Raw genomic sequence first — 18,614 nt, 5'->3', positions numbered from 1 at the left:
ATTGTTTGTGCCACCAATAGAACCAGTGGTCGAGACTGGTGCCTCATGGAGATGATCATGGGAAGCAATTGATATCATAAAAACCTATGGTTCAATGCTTCAGATCTCACTGCTGCCACTTCTTATTTGCCTGTGTCATCTAGGAAGTACTCAAGCCAGGTTATCAAGGAGATAATCTTTCATCCAAAGAAGCGCTATCCTCCATATTCTTAACCCCATCACTAATAGAGTTCAGGGTCTCACTAATGCAAATGCAAATGTCAAAATCCTGGTCAGCAACCCAGACAAAACCAGGATTGGGATTTTGACGGCTCCAGAGCTCATAGACAGAATCTGTCTCCCTGCTATAGAATCTTCCTGTTGGAGGAATGCTAAAATATATGTAAGCTATTGGCCCCTAAGTTGTCGGAATAGTAAAGAAAGGATAGAAATTAAGATTGTGAAACATCTACCAAGTTGCCTTCCAAATAAGATCTTATCTTTCCCCTTATTAGCAGATTCTAAAGATGGAGCTTTTCTCCCTCTTGCAGACCAAGGCAGTCAAACCTCTACTACCACCGCAGGAAAAAGGGTGAGGATTCTACTCTGTTTTCTGGTGTCCAAGAAAATTGGGGGATACAGTCCCAACCTAGACCTAAGGGGCTTGAATAAATGAAAGAAAATTTCAAGATTTCACTGGACACCATAATTTCACTTCTAAACAGAAAAGGCTGGATATGTTCTCTGGATCTCATGGATGCATATACCCACGTAGAGAGAAATCCAGGTCACAGGAAGTTGTATCAGATTTGTAAGAACATAAATGCCATACAGGGTCAGACCAAGGGTCCATCAAGCCCAGCATCCTGTCCCTGACAGTGGCCAGTGCAGGTCACAAGCACCCGATTGGATCCCAAAGAATAAATCCAATACTTGCTTATAATCAGGGATAAAAAGTAGCCTTCCCATGACTACATGGCTAATAATGGTTTATGGACTTTTCTTCCAGGAATTTGTTCAATCCTATTTGAACCCAGCTGTACTGATTTCACCACATCCTCTGGCAACAAACTATAATTTAATTGTGTGCTGGGTGAAAAAATAATTTTTTTGACTTTTTAAATGTGCTACCTGTTATCTTTATGGCATAACATCTAGTCTTAGTACTATTTGAAAAGGTGAATAATTGTTCCCTGTTAACCCATTCCACTCCACTCATGGTTTTATAAACCTCTGTCTCTCAGCCATCTCTTCTTCAAGCTGTAGAACCCTAACCTGTTTACTCTCTTCTCTTAGGGGAGCTCTTCCTTTTATCATTTTGGTTGCCCTGTTCTGTACCTTTTCTAGCTCTGGTATATCTTTTTTTTTAAATGGAGCGACCAGAACTTCACACAATACTCCACCATGGATCATAGCGACATTATGATATCCTCGTTTTATTTTCTATTCTTTTACTAATAATACCTAATATTGTTTGCGTTTTGACAACCGCTGCACACTTGGTCAGGAATTTCAAAGAATTGTCAAAATGATGCCAAGATCATATTCCTGGTTGGTGATGCCTAACATGGAACCTAGCATCATATACCTATAGTTTGGATTATTCTTCCTTATATTCCTCACTTTGTAGTTGTCCACTTTAAATTTCATCTGCCACTTGGACAACTCAGTCCTCTATTCTTGTCAGGTCCTCTGCAGTTCCTCACAATTGGCTAGTGATCTGATAACTTTGAATAATCTTGTGTCATTTGCAGATTTAATTACCTTATTCATCACTCCATTTCCCAGATCATTTATAAATCTTTCTTTTTCTTTGTCTTTATTATGAATTTATAAACCACCTATGCCAAAGCACTAAGAGGTGTACAATAAACATATTTAAAAATACAATAAATCAATATAACAAATGACAAAATACAAACAAATAGAATTAAAACAAACTATCTCCTTAGCCTGCAGAGACATAAAATTTAATCTAATAAAACAGGCTACAATCAGTAAAGAATACAAAGTTCATGCCTACTTGAACAAAAAGTGCAATCCACAAAGTCCTGTTTCATATCTTGGCTCTTGGAATACAAGTCTAATTGAAAATGTTTTAAAGTTTTTGAACAATCAACTAATCACAAATTCTCTGGAAGTGAATTCCACAATCCTGAAGTAGCAACAGAAAAGGCCCTTTCTCTGGATTCAGAGAGGGAATGTCTAATTTACCTCTTTGAGAAGAGCTTGAGTAAGTTATATATCCTTAACATAGCATTCACCCAGAAGAAAGAATTAAGTTGCAATAATTTGTGTACTAGCAAAGTAATTTTATATTGAACACAATGATAGATTGGAAGCCAGTGTAAGTCATAAAAAATGGGGTGATTCTGTAGCAACTTCAAGGCCTTTAAAGAAGAGGCTAGAAGGCCATTATAAATTGCATTGCTGTAGTCAATCATGGAAGAATCACAGCTTAAAAAAATCCAACTCTCACTACAGATTTTAATATGCTGCTGAAAGGTTAAACTGGAATCTAGCCGAACCCCAAGCTTCTTCACACACAGAGCAACTTGCAATGAGATATTATCAATGGTCATAGATAATGGTATAAGGCCAGCATTAGAATGCTGACTTACAGTAATTTCTGTTTTGGTGATGTTCAGTATCAGCTTATTGTGAACTAGCCAAAGTGTAATAATGGAGAGCTACTAGCCTCGCAGTTTCTGACCATGTAAACTGTATTTGGATGAAGAATTGTATATCTGAATAAATTCTGTAACTCACAGAACCTGTATTGAATCTATTTTGAAAAGCACCAGTCCCAGTACAGATCCCTGAGGCACTCCACTATTTATTTTTCTCTGTTGAAAGAAATGATCATTTAGTCCTACTTTCTGTTTCCTATCCATAGAGACCTTCATTTTCAGTTTTTGTTTTACCTAGGAATTTATCGGTCTCTAACAAAACCAGGAGAAATCAGTGGAAAGAAATTAGTTGTTTTTTAGGTAAATATCATTTGTGTTCTTGTTGTAAACACTGATTCCTGGGAACAGTAAAATAAAAACTGAAAACGAAGGTCCCTACCTATTCTTTAGCCAGTTAGCAATGTCCTACTTTGCCTCCTATCCCATGACTTTAATTTCTTGATGAATCTCTCATGAGGACTTTGTCAAAAGACTTCCGAAAATCCAGATACACTGAATGAGCTGACTCTTGTCCCTGTGTGTGTTATCCTCTTCAAACAAATACAACAGATTTGTAAGACAAGACTTCCCTTTGCTCTGCCCCATTAGTTTGTACCCAGATGTTTAGAAATTTTGGTTTTCAGAATATCTTCTATGATTTTACCCAGTACTGATGTTGGACTCTAGTTTTCCGGATCACCTCTGGAGCCATTTTTATCATCTGGTATTACTCATGTATTACATGAGTAATACCTCACATCACAATTTATACCTCACATAGTAATACCTCACATCACAATTTATACCTCACATAGTAATACCTCACATCACAATTTAGACTATCCCTCCAATTATTCAAGATATTTATTCACGCTTTAAACATTCCTGATATTGATCTTCGTCCTGTCGACGAGTTATTATCATCATTATTATTATTGTTTATGTAATATTCAAGTTGTATTTATATTTAAGTTAAGTTGTATTTATACTTATATTTAAGTTGTATTTATAGTTATATTTATATGTGATATGTTAAGAAAATATATGTTAAGAAACGCTGTTTAATGTAACGCCTTTATTGCGACAGTTATTGTTCTATGTAAACCGACCTGATTCGATACTTGTATTGAGAATGTCGGTATATAAAAATCCGAAATAAATAAATGTACTGTAGCTGATTTGAATGTGAAGTTAAGAATTATTAGTTGTCACAGAAAGTGAGGTCCTTAAACACTGGTGTAGCAGGTGAATCTGCTAGGCCCATGCTGGACAGTAAGTGGACATGCTTTGAGACTGGGTCTGGTCTTCATTTTTTCCAACCTCTTTCCAAGCAGGTTGAGCCCTTGGGTTCTGGGACCGGCAGAACTTAGGTGAGGTCCCAGTGAGCGAAAGAAGAGGATCCAGAAAATAGGCCAAAGGTGTGGGCAGGCAGCGGTCATACGGTATCAGGTTCCAGGTAGAGATCAGGGAAGGCAGCAGACTGGCATGGTCTAGGTCCAGGCAAAGGTCAGGGAGGCAGCAGACAGGTATGGTTGAGGTCCAGGCAGAGGTCAGAACACGAGAGATCAGTCCAAGGAGAAGGCAGGGCAAGAATCTGGACTACAGCAAGCAAGGCAAAGGACAAGGGACTGGAGAAGGCAAGGCGAGGTCAGGAACTGGAGAAAAGAAGCAGGATCAGAAACCGGAGAAAACTGGACAGAACCAAAAATAAAGCAAGGAAGAGCAACACGCACTGCAGTGCTGGAGGACCTGTTGCTGAGGCACCAGTCAGGAACATGGCTGGGGTTTAAATCCCTAGCCAGCTCTGACATTATCATTCAGCGCCGCTGAGCTTTCCTGCCGCGTGGTACTTAAAGGGTGTCCTGATGCGCATGCACACGTCTAAGGCAAGCCGCACTGGTGAGGTTGGACTGCAAGCTTTGGCAGTGTCCTGGCTGAGTGGAGAGGCAGCTGGCTTCCTGGGTGTTAGTGAGGCCAGTTGTGGGATGGTCCTTAACATTAGTAATAAGTTTGCAATTTCATTTTTGATTTCTTTCAGAACTCGGGGGTGTATATCATCTGGTCCTGTGATTTGTTGCTATATTACATCTTCCCCACCCATGGTATCGCAGATTTACTTGGGTTTTTTCTTTTCTGTCCAGCTTATTATGATCTTTTTACTCACTTGGAGATCACATGCAAAAATTATTATTTTGCCCAGTTACAAGAATCCCTAAATTGCCCATTTGAATTTTTTTCCATTGTCAATAAGTTAATTAAACCTGTCAAAAGAGTGCGAGAACTATCTGTTTTGGATTATGATAACTTTGCAAACCATTGTAAGAATAAGGTTAAAGATCTTCAAGCAGGGTTAGGGCCACAGGCATTTAAAAAGAAACTAAAGACCTGGCTATTTCAGCAAGCCTTCCCAGATTGATTTTTCCTCTTTTGCTTTCTTTTAGTATTTTGTTTTACTATTTTTATTGCACCTTTTATTTGTATTTTATTTTATTGAATTTTCTATGAACATTGTTTTATATATTTTTATGTATGATGTGTATGCTCTATTTTATTTTATACTGATGGATTTTATTGTACTTGTTTCTGTGTAAACTATGATTTTTTTGAATACCGGTATAGAAAACTAAATAAATAAATACAGCTGGCACACGAGGAAACTCTACCCGGAAAACGGAAAGCGCTCTGTTCCCTAAAGTTTTATATGTATCTTCATTAACAACCCTGGTATGGGGTGACAGATCTAACAAGACAAGGAGTGAATCTTTACCACAGTCAATATGAAGGTGAATGTTGTCTTTCTGGTGAACATCTCATAATGAGGACCCATTCGGCTGCTTCACTTCCTTTCTGCTCCAATATTTTCTTGATCTTTCCAAATCTGGATTGAAATCAAAATGAGTTCACTTGAGCACTAGAGTGGCATATTACCAACACTTTCAAGATCTTCTAGTACAGGGGTGGCCAAGTCTGGTCCTAGAGAGCCATAATCAGGCCAGGTTTACAGGATATCCGCAATGAAAATGCATGAGATAGATGTGCATACAATGTTGGCAGTACATGCAATTCTATCTCATGCATATTCATTGCGGATATCCTGAAAACCTGGTATGTTTTTGACTTTCAGGGACTGGAGTTGGCCATCCTTATTCTAGTATCTTATCCCCAGTAGAAAAATTCATCAAATGCCTCTACCATCTTCAGCTTCCTATCACGGTCCCTCCTAATCAATGGGACTTCAATGTAGTTCTTTCTCAATTAATTAAATCACCATTTGAACCTTTAGCAATTGTACATCTCAAATTTCTAACTTGGAAAATTATTTCTCATAACAGTAACCTAAGCACATAGCGTGTGAACTTTAGACCTTAGTAATCCAGATTCCCTATTCACAGATTTTAAATAATTGGATAGTATTGAGGGGACATTCTAAGTTTCTACCTAAGTTAGTATCTCAATTCTATTTAAATCAATCCATCATGTTTCTAACTTTTTTCCCAAAACCTCATTCCACTCAGGCCAAGCAATCTGTTAATACCTTAGACTATAGAAGAACCCTAATATTCTACTTGGAGAGAGCCAAGCCCTTCATCGCCACAGTTTCTCTCTTACAGCATAGCCAGATAAGGCCTTCTAATGAAGAAACATACCCTATCAAATTGGCTTTTTCAATTTATTTTCATTTTTTGCCTCACTAATGCTGGAATTCAACTGCCACATAAGGTATTTTTTTATACTACTTTTGAAATGTAAGAGATGTAACAGGCAAAGATTTAATGTCTTATATTTGAGCATGAGGCAAAGGCCAATTGTCTTTCTCAAAGTTATACAGAGAGTAGTAAAGAAGGTGGTATTGCAACTTAAATCGCTATATCCCATACTGTGGCCACAGTGCTAAAAGTTTTAATTTTCAATTATCCAGAATTTTCCCTCACTTTTTAAACTCTTCTTCCTGCTATCTGGTCCACTTTATTTCACCAATGGCCTTTGACCAGGGACTATGGGCCACAGACCACAGCTTCCAAACCCAGGTATCCTACATGGAATTAACAATATTACCACTGAACCATTATGCCAGACCATATTTTTCTTATTTTATTCACTTTTTCTTGTGTCACCCTCCGTAGGACATCTTCAAACAAGCAACTGAGGACAGGCTAACAAGCGCCAAAGAGCTGCCTTATTTTGAAGGGGATTTCTGGCCCAATGTACTGGAAGAAAGTATAAAGGAACTGGAGCAGGAAGAGGAAGAAAGGAAGAAAGAGGAGAGTACAGCAGCTTGTGAGACCACGGAGGTAAGAGACCCTCATGCAATTCTTGGGACCAAAGCACAAGTAACTTACTGCAGTATGGAATATGTATATTAACCTTTAACTTTTTTCCTTGAATTTTGGATTATACCTCAGTGTAGTCTTTTTCAAAGGGATCTTAGCAGTTTACTTAAAATTCTTTTGATGTTATTCAAGAACATTTAAAAAGACATTTCATATATAAATAAGGTCGTGGGCCCGTGCTAGGTGCTCAGAGTCCACCTTTAGCCCAGCGTCATGGGGTATGCCTGACCGCTTCCCACACACACACACCCGCAGTAATGCAATCACTTGACTGCATGCCCCCACACACACACACACACACACACACACTTCTTTGCTGGCTGCTTCCGTCACAGTGACATCGCCCTGCGACGTCTCCCCGAGGGAGAGGGAGGAGGCGCACAGGCGGATTATCCCCTTGTGTATAAACCCCCTGATTATACACAAGGGGATTTAAATCCCTGTACGTGCATAGCCTCTTCCTCTTTCAATCGCATTTGGGAGCTCCTTTCTTGCTGAACGATTGCAAACACGATTCATGACCTTCCAGTTTGGCATTTCCACTGGAGCATTCTTGCCAGTGTGCCTGAAAACGTATAATCTGTTGGTGGCCAAAAGCAAAGCTTCAGCACGCCAGCAGTTCAGGACTAGCCCATGCGTCTTTGTCTTCAGCGGCCATGTGATCCATACAGCCAAAGATTTAAAGAAGCCAGTGGGGAGCAAAGAGTGATGAAGGAGGTGGCAATCAGGGATTAATTCTAAAATAAGAAGGCTATGATCGTGAGAGCAAGAGACTAGTCGGCAGACCAGCATAACAAAAGAAAAATTACATTGGCTGATAATACACGGCAGCAGCACATAGGAGGCAGAGGCAGTCCATCATGCCAGATGCTCATTGCGGTCTCGGCACAGACTGATTACACAAACAAGACAGTCTCTGGGCAATTTCCTCCCCTTAGTACAATGTGAATAGACCAGTGACTTGGTCAGCAACTTGTTCCTTATTATGGCAATGTTCACTAGCTCCTCAGGGCAGCATGGGTCCAGGCTTCCTCCCTCCCTCCCTCTGCCACATTGGGCATATCAGTGTGTACCAGCAATGCACCCCAGATATTTCTGAGCATACCTAGGTACACCCCAAAATTGGGGTCCATTGGCTGCATCAATTCCTTGGACACCAGGATCAGCCATGTACAGTTCCCATGGGCCTCAGCAGTCAATCAACTCTGCGCCATCTCCAAGTAACCGCCAGCCAGAGGAAGGATATATGATTAACTTAGTGACAAATCAAAACCACCAGCCAGAAGAAAGGGGTGATTGCACTACAAGGAATAACAGCAGCAGGATGGGTCTGACCAACTTAGCTCAGTCCACTGAGCTGAGACCCAACTCGCCCAAGGGAGCAACCAATGGCATCACAGTGGGCGCAGTAACAAATCACTATGGTGGAACTATGGGCAGTGAGTTATGTGAGAACTCGGGGGGGATAAGTTTGTGTCTCATGGGGCACCACATTGACACAAGCTGAGAAGAAGAGAAAGAAAAGGTGGAGAGCAGACAGGTGTCAGGTTCTAGCCCAAATAGCTCTTCCGACAACACATCCGACTCCAGTCCCATTAGGTGACTCGGAGAATCGATTGAGGCATCCAGGGACCCTGGGCATTAACAGTGCTATCACAATTATGGGAAAGCATCCCAAAAGCGTTGTGCAAAAATAGTGCACATCCATAGACAATTTCCAAATTTTGGAAGGTCGAAGGACTAGGGAAGACAGGAGGAAGGGCAAGAAAAGGGACCGGGCATTGAGCGCCGACAAAACTGGAACATTGATTAGACAAAAGCATTTCCAAGGATGATGAGTGCTATAGGTCAGGATGACCCCTCTCAGTATGGCCCTAGGTTGAGTTATGTCAACACCATCTTGGCAGTGTATAAGGAATACAATGGCTGGGCTTCCAAGACATGATAGAAGAAAATTTCTTCATGTCATGGAGTACTCAAAACATAGGATTATAGCGCCAGCAGATAACCAATAAGGCGAGCGATGCTGGAACCAGAGGCAGACCATCACAGAAATCTAATTATGCCGAGCTGCAGACCACAGCAGGTATGGGCACAAGTAATACCTATTGGCGATATAATAAATCTTCTTGCAGTTTTCAGGAATGCAAGTACCAACGTGGTTCATTTTGCTACGGTTCTCATTCAGCGAGCAAGTACGCTAAGAAGGCCAATATCAGGAATAATCCTAAAACAAAGTGAACCATCCATTTTCAGCAAAGCAACATCTCCTATAAATGTGCATTCGATGTCTGTGTGGTTGATCACAGTCCTAAATGTAACACAAAGTCCAAAATCACCATGGATTTCCAGACAGGATTTATCATACCCTTCTAAGGAGAGATCACCGGCATGGACACATGTGATGTACCTTCCACGGCACAATGTCAAACCATTGTTCAACAAAAAATCAACCAGGAATTGGAGCTGAACAGGATAGCGGGGCCATTCCTTGAACTGCTTTTTTAAGAAAATGATACTTTCTCCATTAACTGTCATTTCAGAGAAGGAGCCAGGAAAATTCCACCTCATTAAGAATCTCTTCTACCCAAAAGGGTCATCTGTGAACAACATCTTGCCTACCAAGGAATGCACTATACAATACATCCCATTTGACAGTGCAATAGCCCTGTTGAGGGATTGCAGACTGGGTACCCTGATAGCCAAGACAGATATTGAGTCGGCATTCTATCTCCATCCCATTCACCTGAACAGTTTCCCGTTGCTAGGCTTCAAGTTTCATGGCCAATATTATTTTGACAAATGTATGCCAATAGGATGTGCTTCCATCACTGGGTGTTGCACAAAGATCTGGTCTCAACATAATCATCCATTACCTCAATTTTTTATTCATGAGGCTGGCAGAGTCAGAATTTTGGACCAGGTTGTAACAAGAATTTCATGATGTGGCAAATGAATATGGGATTCAGTTGGTGCATGAGAAAATTGAGGGCCCCTCCACTGTGATATGTTTCTTGGAAATTGAGCTGGACTTTGACACAATGGTGTCAAGACTGCCTAAGGATAAGCTGCATAATCCAAGGTCAATGATCTGGACAGCTTTAATTACCAAAACAATTACGTTGGCTACCATGCAGTCCCTGATAGTTACCCTGAACTTCGCATGCTGGGTCATACCTATGGGTAGAGTTTTCCTAAGGAGGCTGGCAACAGCAGGTGTGACCAGACCCATATCACTTTATCTGGATAATCAGGCCCAAGAAGGATGATCTGACCGTATGGGCGACATTCCTTGAGAAATTAAGTGTGTCTATTTGGCAAGAGCCTCCCATATCCAGCAGGGACTTAGATATATACTCCACATCAGGCGGATGGGGATTCAGGGTATATTGCCAGGGTTCTTGGTGTCCCGTGCCTTGGCCTGCATCATGGGTAGAAGAGGGCTATTCCCCATAATGGTGGCTCTTGTAGTATGGGGTTTTAAGTTGAGAAACAGATAATATTTTGGTGCAACAACCAAGCAGTAGTCGAAGTAGTCAACAGAGTGTCTGCCAGATGCCCTAAGGTTGTTGAATTGGTAAGACAGATTGTGTTAGCAGCTTTAAGGCTCAATACTACAATATGGGCAAGCCATGTACCTGGGATTAACAACCCTATTGATGATTCTTTGTCTCAAGCTAAATGGGATTTGTTCTGGAGGCAGGTGGTGGGGATATAGGTTCGTAGCACCTATGGAGGATTGGAGTGCAACCACCAAAGACCTTCTACAGAGATCAGTAGCACTATCCACTTAGGCAGCATGTAGCAGGTATTTACGAAAATTCTTGACCATCCATGGTTGGGCCTCGGGTCCCATCCCCAAAGCGCTACATAGCGGATTCCAGGTTATCTAGAGGCTGCGTGACCAATCACTTGGCTAGTTTTGCTACGAAGGCAAAACCCTACCAAGAGTTATAGTAAATAAAATGTTGATGAGATGGGCCAGAAAAGCCAGAATCTCAAAAGATTTACGACCCCACCCCCCCCCACACACCCCCGACACATGAAGTATTGATGCAGTTATGGCATATGTTTTCAGTTCTGTGTGAATCAGAATTTGAATCCATACTGTTCCGTCTTCCATATTCTCGCATTTTTTGGCGCTCTGCGTGTGAGTGAGTTTGTAGCAGGGTTAAAGATTGACTGTGGCCATAATAGATTACTGTTTAAGAAAGTTGAGTTCAGGGACCAAGTGGCTTACATTACTGTCCACAGATCAAAGACGGACCAGGTGGGATGGGGTTTTAACACTGTACTTGAAATGGATTGAATCCCTGGTCACCTGCCCAGTCAAGAACATGCGAGCATACTTAGCCAGGCGTCCCGCCAATGGCATGCATCTATTGTTTCATCCCAATAGGGTTTCACTAACTCAATATCAATTCACTCCAATTTTTAGAGCAGCATTGTGCAAGTTGGTTTTTAATACAATGGAATTTGGTACGCATTCATTTAAAATAGGGGCAACCACTAGCACAGCACAGACCAGGTTGTACATAGAAACAGAAAATCGGGGTGGAGGTTAGCTTCCTCACTTATGTCTTGCTCCTTATGGTGTACACATTTCTTGGTTTGATCACTGTAGCATGCTCTGGGAACACCTGCTACTTCTTAATGGTGGATGAGGGATGGGGTTGCCACACCCGAAATGACATTTCACCTAGGGGGAAACGACTTGAGAAATATTACTTACAGACAATTGATAAAAGTAGTGAAAACTGATTTGGTACATTTGGCTTCCATGTTTTGTCAAACTCATTTATTGTAGTCAGATATCTCACAGATTAAGTGGTGGGACATGAAGTTGTGGAAATGGGGTCGCAAAAAAATTAATTTCCAAATCGGTGTATGCTGGAAGGGTGCGGGGTAGGCATGAGGCAAGTTTAGCACTCTCTCATGCCTATGGCAGGTTACCAAACTGGTGGGTAATGATTAATGGGGGTACATGTTTTTACACTAGATTTATGGGCTTGGCTTAGACAGACGGTCAGCCACCCAGAATAATGTCTTATCTTGGGTCTTCACGGCTGGTAGTGCCAGAAAGGAGGGCCATGGTAATGCCTGGTGGGGGGCTCCCTTGCTTGGTACTGTGACAGGGGGCTGGATAAGATATTGCTGCCTTGCTGGTGTCCAAGGTGGGTGGCAAGAGGGGCAACCTGGCAATCTGTGTAGGTGTACAGCTCGGGTACAATAGAATAGCTGTTCTGTTCTTCTTGAAATTGATTATGAAACCTGCTGCAGCCATTACACCCAAAACAAATTTGTGGGGTCACGATGATTTGCTGTTTTTTGCTGTCTAGGGGTAGGGGGATTTGGCAAAGGGCAATGCTATTATAGTGGCTGCCCATGTTATCTTTTATCTTTTTTAGTAGCCATAGAGATGCTCTGTTAAGTTTGTTTCAGCCATCCTTAATATCTTGGAGGGAAAAAACTAGCCTGGTAAAAGTAATTGTTACAATGCTGATGCACAGCACCTAAGGCACCCCATAGAGATTAGGTAGCCAAGAATCATAGCAATGGACCCAAGCTACATATAACTTTTCACTTTTATAGTAACGAAAAGCCAAGCATCAGCAGAAGCAGGAAGATGTGTTGACTGAAGCTGGGTGGATTCTTGTTGCTGGTTGACGTGTCCTGATCCCCCCCCCCCTTTTTTTTTTAAGAATTATTTCACTAGTTTTTTGGGGGGGGGGTTCATTTTTAAAACACAAAAATGGGCTAATATGCATTTAAATATAAGGAGCATCCTTTCCAAGTACTGAAAAATGAAAAGCAATGTTATGTTTTCAAGGTGATAATACTACTTTAAGAGATCAATTTACTGAAAAAATATAAAATACGTGGTCTTCCCTCAAACCCAGGTTCACCCTCATAGTATGGAGATCCCCGGGAGCTCTTGTGCTTTGAGCTGCTACAGTGAGGGTACCAGTGGGGTATTGTTATCTCTGAAGATGTTCAGTCTCTGCCTACAACTTCAGAAGTCAGAAACAGCTTTTAACAGCAGTCAGTTCAAATTGTTTTTGATTGTTTGTTTTTTTGAGAAAAAGGAAGAGGATGTTGCAGACTTCATTTTGAGACTGAGAACAGGAATATGGTTTTAAAAACTGAAGATATAGATTTGAATTTTTGGTATAGTATGGTAAAAATATTTCTCCATAAACACACACATTTTTTACATCATTATCTTTTTCCATTTCTGTTCTGCTGTCAGTCTCTTCCTACCAGCTGACACAGGTTAGCTGAGCTGACTGATGACTAGACCAAGGATACTGAACTATGTTCCTCAAAGTATGTAAAGAGGTCTGGCTTTCAGGGTAGCTAAACTATACAGATTGGCCTTGTTTCTTTAACTATATGTATACAAATACATCTGATGTTCATTCTGGATATCCTGAAAACCAGACCTGTAGCAGCCCTCACTCCTATTCTAGATATCAGTGTTGCTATTAAATACATTGTGCCATACCTGGAGCACACACTTTAATGTGCACCTTCTCTTTAAACCTATTCCATAAACATCACCTGACCTTCCTGATTCAATTATGACTGTAAGCGACCTCATGTCTGTTATGGTACTGTAACTATTTTTAAATGTGATTGTAATCCACCTTAAGTTCATTCTTAGTAAAAGGTGGATATCAAACGTTCATAAATAAATTACCATAATTTGTAAAAAAAAAAAAAAAAAAAAAATGACAGATGGAAAAATTTGAAGGTTATGAAAGAATCCTTTCTAACAGCTTTGCAATGTATTCATTTCAGGGCTGCCAGAGTGATAGCAAAAATGCCAAGAAAAAGAACAACAAAAAGACCAACAAGAATAAGAGCAGCATGAGCCGAGCTAACAAGAAGAAACCCAGCATGCCCAATGTGTCCAACGACCTGTCCCAGAAGCTTTATGCCACCATGGAGAAGCATAAAGAGGTATACCAGGGACAAACAAAACTGATCTTGAATCTGTCAGCTCTCCACTGTTTCAGTTATACATTTATTTTTCTTGATTTTTTTTTTAATCAGGTAGTTATATAATTCAAAATATACTATATGATCAAAGGGGCTGGTAGACATGAATGCTGTGCATTTTCCTGACACTGTGAGACTTTTGTGCAAATTAGGGCAGGAATTTTTGTTTGGTTTTTTTTCTCCTTCCATATGTTATACTTACTGGTTAGAGAGGCTTACCATGATAGCAGCAACTGTCTTTTGTCCTTGGGCCCTAGTGCACTACCACTTTAATGCACCTAGTTCTGACTGGCCCTGACAGGGGATCCACATGTATTGTATTAGATAAGTGGCATAGAAATGTAAATTATAAATACATAAAGTTTGAATCCCCTGCACCACAGTTCATAATGCTGCACCATCAACAACAGGATCAGCCCTTTTTGTGCATTCTTCTGATATAGCTATGTCTAAAATTAAAATTGAATATTCTTAACCTCAAAAGAATTCATCTCTCACTCAGTTTATCCAAATAAAGATCTAATTCAGCTCCATTCATATGTTGATAGTGATATATATAAAACCTCATACTTTTTCTAACATAAGGAGACTTTTCCTATTGTATACCTCTGTTGAATTGTAAGTGATGTAATAGGCAAAGATCTTAATGTCTTACATTTGAGCATGGGAGGCGGCTAAGTGTCCTAATCAAAGTTATACAGTGAGTAATGGAGATGGTGGTATTGGAATCTGAGTCTTTGGATTTCCATGATCTATGCAATAATTGGCTTCTGTTCCAGCCTATCATCTTATGGAAATATAATTCAGACAAGCTGAGACAAGTTGTCATGCACACACTATTTGCAAGATTTATATGATGTCAGTAATGGTTTAGGAGACTTTGCACAGCTTGGGCAAGAATGAAAAGTGAAATGAAAACACACACAAACTGCATGCAGAAAATAGTGAGGGAAGAATACAGACCTGGATGCAGAGGACAGCAGTAGCAGATGTTTTTTCACAAAAGAAATTATTCCATGGGGAGGGGTTGTTTTTTTTTGTAATGTTTTATTTTAAATTAAAAAATTATAAGCAAACTTGGAGAATTTTATAATATATGTTCAAGACTTTTGGAGGTTGCATTATAGATGACATTTGTTTTCTGTTTGGGTCTAGAGTGGAAAAAGCATTCTATATTTGATTTATGACAATCAAATGTGGAACATAAACTGGTGACATTACAATTTTTTTTATTAGTTTCAACTAAGCTATGTGTATATATGTGTGTGTGTGTGTATATATACACCTTTCCAAATCTTAAAAGCTGTGAGGTTGGTGTTCAAAATCCATTTAGATGGATAACTGAAAAGTTATCCATCTAAATGGCTACCCTATTATATTCAAAGCCATATATTATATTATTATATTATTTATATTTATATTCCACTTTTTCACAGTTCTTCAAAGTGGATTACATTCAGGTACTGTAGGTATTTCCCTGTCCCCAGAGGGCTTACAATCTAAGTTTGTACCTGAGGCAATGGAGGGTAAAGTGACTTGCCCAAGGTCACAAGGAGCAACAGCGGGACATGAACCCTGGTTTCCTGGTTCGCAGCCCACTGCTCTAACTACTAGGTTACTCCTCCACTCCAATGATTTATGCAGCTATAATTTAGACACAGAAGTTGGGAGCATTCCAGAGGCTAGTGGAAGGCGTTTCAGAGTTAGCCGCTTAACTTATGCAGCTAACTCTGGTCGCGCTGTAGAACTGTCCTAGAGTTGGCCGGATATATTTATCCTGCTAACTTTTAGATAGCTGGGGGCCACACCACTGAATATACCCATTACACTATCCAGATAGCTACCGTATTTTTCGCTCCATAAGACGCACCTGACCATAAGACGCACCTAGGATTCAGATGGGGAAAATAAAAAAAAAAAAAAATTGTGCTAAACCGGCTCTGCGTCTGGGCGTCTTATGGAGCAAATTAGGGGAGTGCATAGCTTTTTTTTTTTCTCCCCATTTTGTTTTCGGGTCTGGGGAGGGCCATTTCGGTTCACTCCCCAGATCAGAAAACTTTTCTTTCTCTGGGAACCCCTCCCCCCCCAAAAAAAACCCCATCCCAACCCTTTAAATTAACCCCCACCCTCCTGACCCCCCAAGACCTGCCGACTTAATTTACTACAACCACCACCCTCCTGACCCCCCAAGACCTGCCGACTTAATTTTCTACAACCCCCCACCCTCCTGACTCCCCCAAGACCTGCCGACTTAATTTCCTACAACCCCCCACCCTCCTGACCCCCCCCCCCAAGACCTGCCAAACATCCCTGGTGGTCCAGGAGCGGTCCGGGAACGATCTCCTGGGCGTGGGCCGTCGGCTGCCAGTAATCAAAATGGCGCCGACGGCCCTTTGCCCTCACTGAGACCGACCAATAGCAGCGGTCGGTCCCAGTGACATAGTGAGGGCAAAGGGCCGTCGGCGCCATTTTGTTTACTGGCAGCCGACAGCCCACGCCCAGGAGATTGTTCCCGGACCGCTCCTGGACCCCCGCTGGACCACCAGGGATGTTTGGCAGGTCTGGGGGGGGTCAGGAGGGTGGGGGGTTGTAGGAAATTAAGTCGGCAGGTCTTGGGGGGGGGTCAGGAGGGTGGGGGGTTGTAGGAAATTAAGTCGGCAGGTCTTGGGGGAGTCGGGGGGGGTTTGTTAGATTTTTGTTTGTTTTTTTTTTTTTATATTCGCTCCATAAGACGCACATACATTTTCCCCCCACTTTTGGGGGAAAAAAAGTGCGTCTTATGGAGCGAAAAATACACTATATCCAGCTATGTTAACTAGCCAGTCCATGGCTAAAAACATAGTTAACTTATAATGCTTACAGCATTATAAGTAATTCAAGTACAATAATTCCCTGCCCCAACGAGCTTATAATGGGTACCTGAGGCAGTAGGAGATAGTTCCCAATGCACAGAAACTATCAGTGAAGGAAGTGGGATTTGAACCCTGATTTCTCTTGTTTGCAGTCCATTGCTCTAACCACTCGACCACTCCTCTTCCAGAAGAGGATGATTGCTTTTATATTTTCTGTTCCTGATGATTGTAATATCTTCCTGCAGGTCTTTTTTGTGATTCATCTGCATGCAGGACCTGTCATCAACACACTGCCTCCCATTGTGGATCCTGACCCATTACTAAGCTGTGACCTGATGGATGGGCGAGATGCCTTCCTTACTTTGGCTAGGGATAAGCATTGGGAATTCTCCTCACTACGTCGCTCCAAATGGTCAACACTATGCATGCTGGTGGAGCTGCACACCCAAGGGCAGGAGCGTTTTGTTTATACATGCAATGAGTGTAAACACCATGTAGAAACCAGGTGGCATTGCACGGTCTGTGAGGTAAGTAGCAGGCTAAGCATAATTTTATGGCTGGACTTGCATGTCTAATCAGATCTTGTTTTTCTAGGTCTATATAAACACATTTTCAACATAAACTCCCCTCAGTTATGTCTCCTGTCTGCAGGGCAATACTTAGAACTTTATTCTCTTTCTTCATTTGAGATATGTGCAGATATACTTTAAGTTAAGCATAATGAATACACTGCATTTGTTTGTGCCAGTGTTTTCAGTATAGAACTAGGAGACAAGGCCTAGTGGTCTGGGAATCACCTATATGTATTTTATCATTTTCTGTTTAAGATCTTAACTGAAAAACTTGTGTTAAAGCTACCACAAAATGAAATCCCTCTTGACATAATAGCATACCTTTGTCATGGTTTTAATAATGTGGGTAAGTTCCAGATAATAAATCTACTGTTGAACATGTGCATCAACAAACTGTGACCTGGTAATACTGCTTTCTGCACTGGATTTGAAAAGCTTAATTTTGCTTAATGTCTCCATTTTAAAAGTAGTTCATGCTTTTCTGCTGGTGAAGATTCCTTTTATATTTTTATGAGCAAAAATAAACTTCTTTTCAGACAGCTTATTTTGCATATTCAAGTGGCATAGCATATATTTTTGGCAAAATGAAAGACAATTAGAAAAGTTCAGCCAAGGCTGCTTCTGATGCCTGTGATGAGTAGGGAAGGCATAGCATTGTATCTAATGAAACCAGTAAGTGATTTTCTATTTTGAATCCCCTGTATTCTCTGTAAGGAAGAAATATGCATCTGCTACACAAGTAGGTGATATATGCTGGCATCGATGCAGAACATTTCTTCAAAAGCTGTAGTAAAGGCTTTTACTGACATGCTGAGGGATTTATGTCCTGTCACTACCACATGGGGCCCTCTCATTCCTTTGTTGTCCATGGACCTTGGCAGACTTATTTTCTTGCTCTCTATACAGAGAAGTTTGTAGTGTGCAGTATGAGCCATTTCCATCTGCTTATTCCTTCACAGATTCCACCTAGCAAGTTTTTTTTTTTGGTTTGTTTTTTTAAGCAATTCAATAAGTTTTATTTCTTTGTTTTTTGGCAACTGGTGGGCCCTGGGATTTTCCTGCTCTTCCAGTAAAGCCAATTCAGTAACCTCAGCCCTATTTTCAGCAATTTTGTCCTTTAATTCTGTTGTTTGTATGTTCTTTTTATTTATTTAAAAGCTCTTATATTTCACATTATATAATAATATTGTTTTGAGCAGATTGCAAACT

The 18,614-nt window shown here is 40.8% G+C and overlaps 1 protein-coding gene across 1 annotated transcript in view; it reads left to right on the top strand.

Annotated features, from left to right (window-relative positions):
• CREBBP (CREB binding protein) overlaps positions 1-18,614 on the top strand; it is a 918,877-nt gene that overhangs the window by 889,575 nt on the left and 10,688 nt on the right. The window contains exons 28-30 of the mRNA XM_029576620.1: positions 6,773-6,940; positions 13,781-13,942; positions 17,079-17,360. Coding sequence (XP_029432480.1) covers positions 6,773-6,940; positions 13,781-13,942; positions 17,079-17,360 — 612 coding nt within the window. The remainder of the gene's footprint in view (positions 1-6,772; positions 6,941-13,780; positions 13,943-17,078; positions 17,361-18,614) is intronic.

This window comes from Rhinatrema bivittatum, chromosome 14 (assembly GCF_901001135.1).
Source record: "Rhinatrema bivittatum chromosome 14, aRhiBiv1.1, whole genome shotgun sequence".
NCBI classification, from domain to species: domain Eukaryota; kingdom Metazoa; phylum Chordata; class Amphibia; order Gymnophiona; family Rhinatrematidae; genus Rhinatrema; species Rhinatrema bivittatum.
The sequence above is the reverse complement of the archived record's forward strand: the minus strand, read 5'-3'. Positions and strand labels throughout refer to the sequence as shown.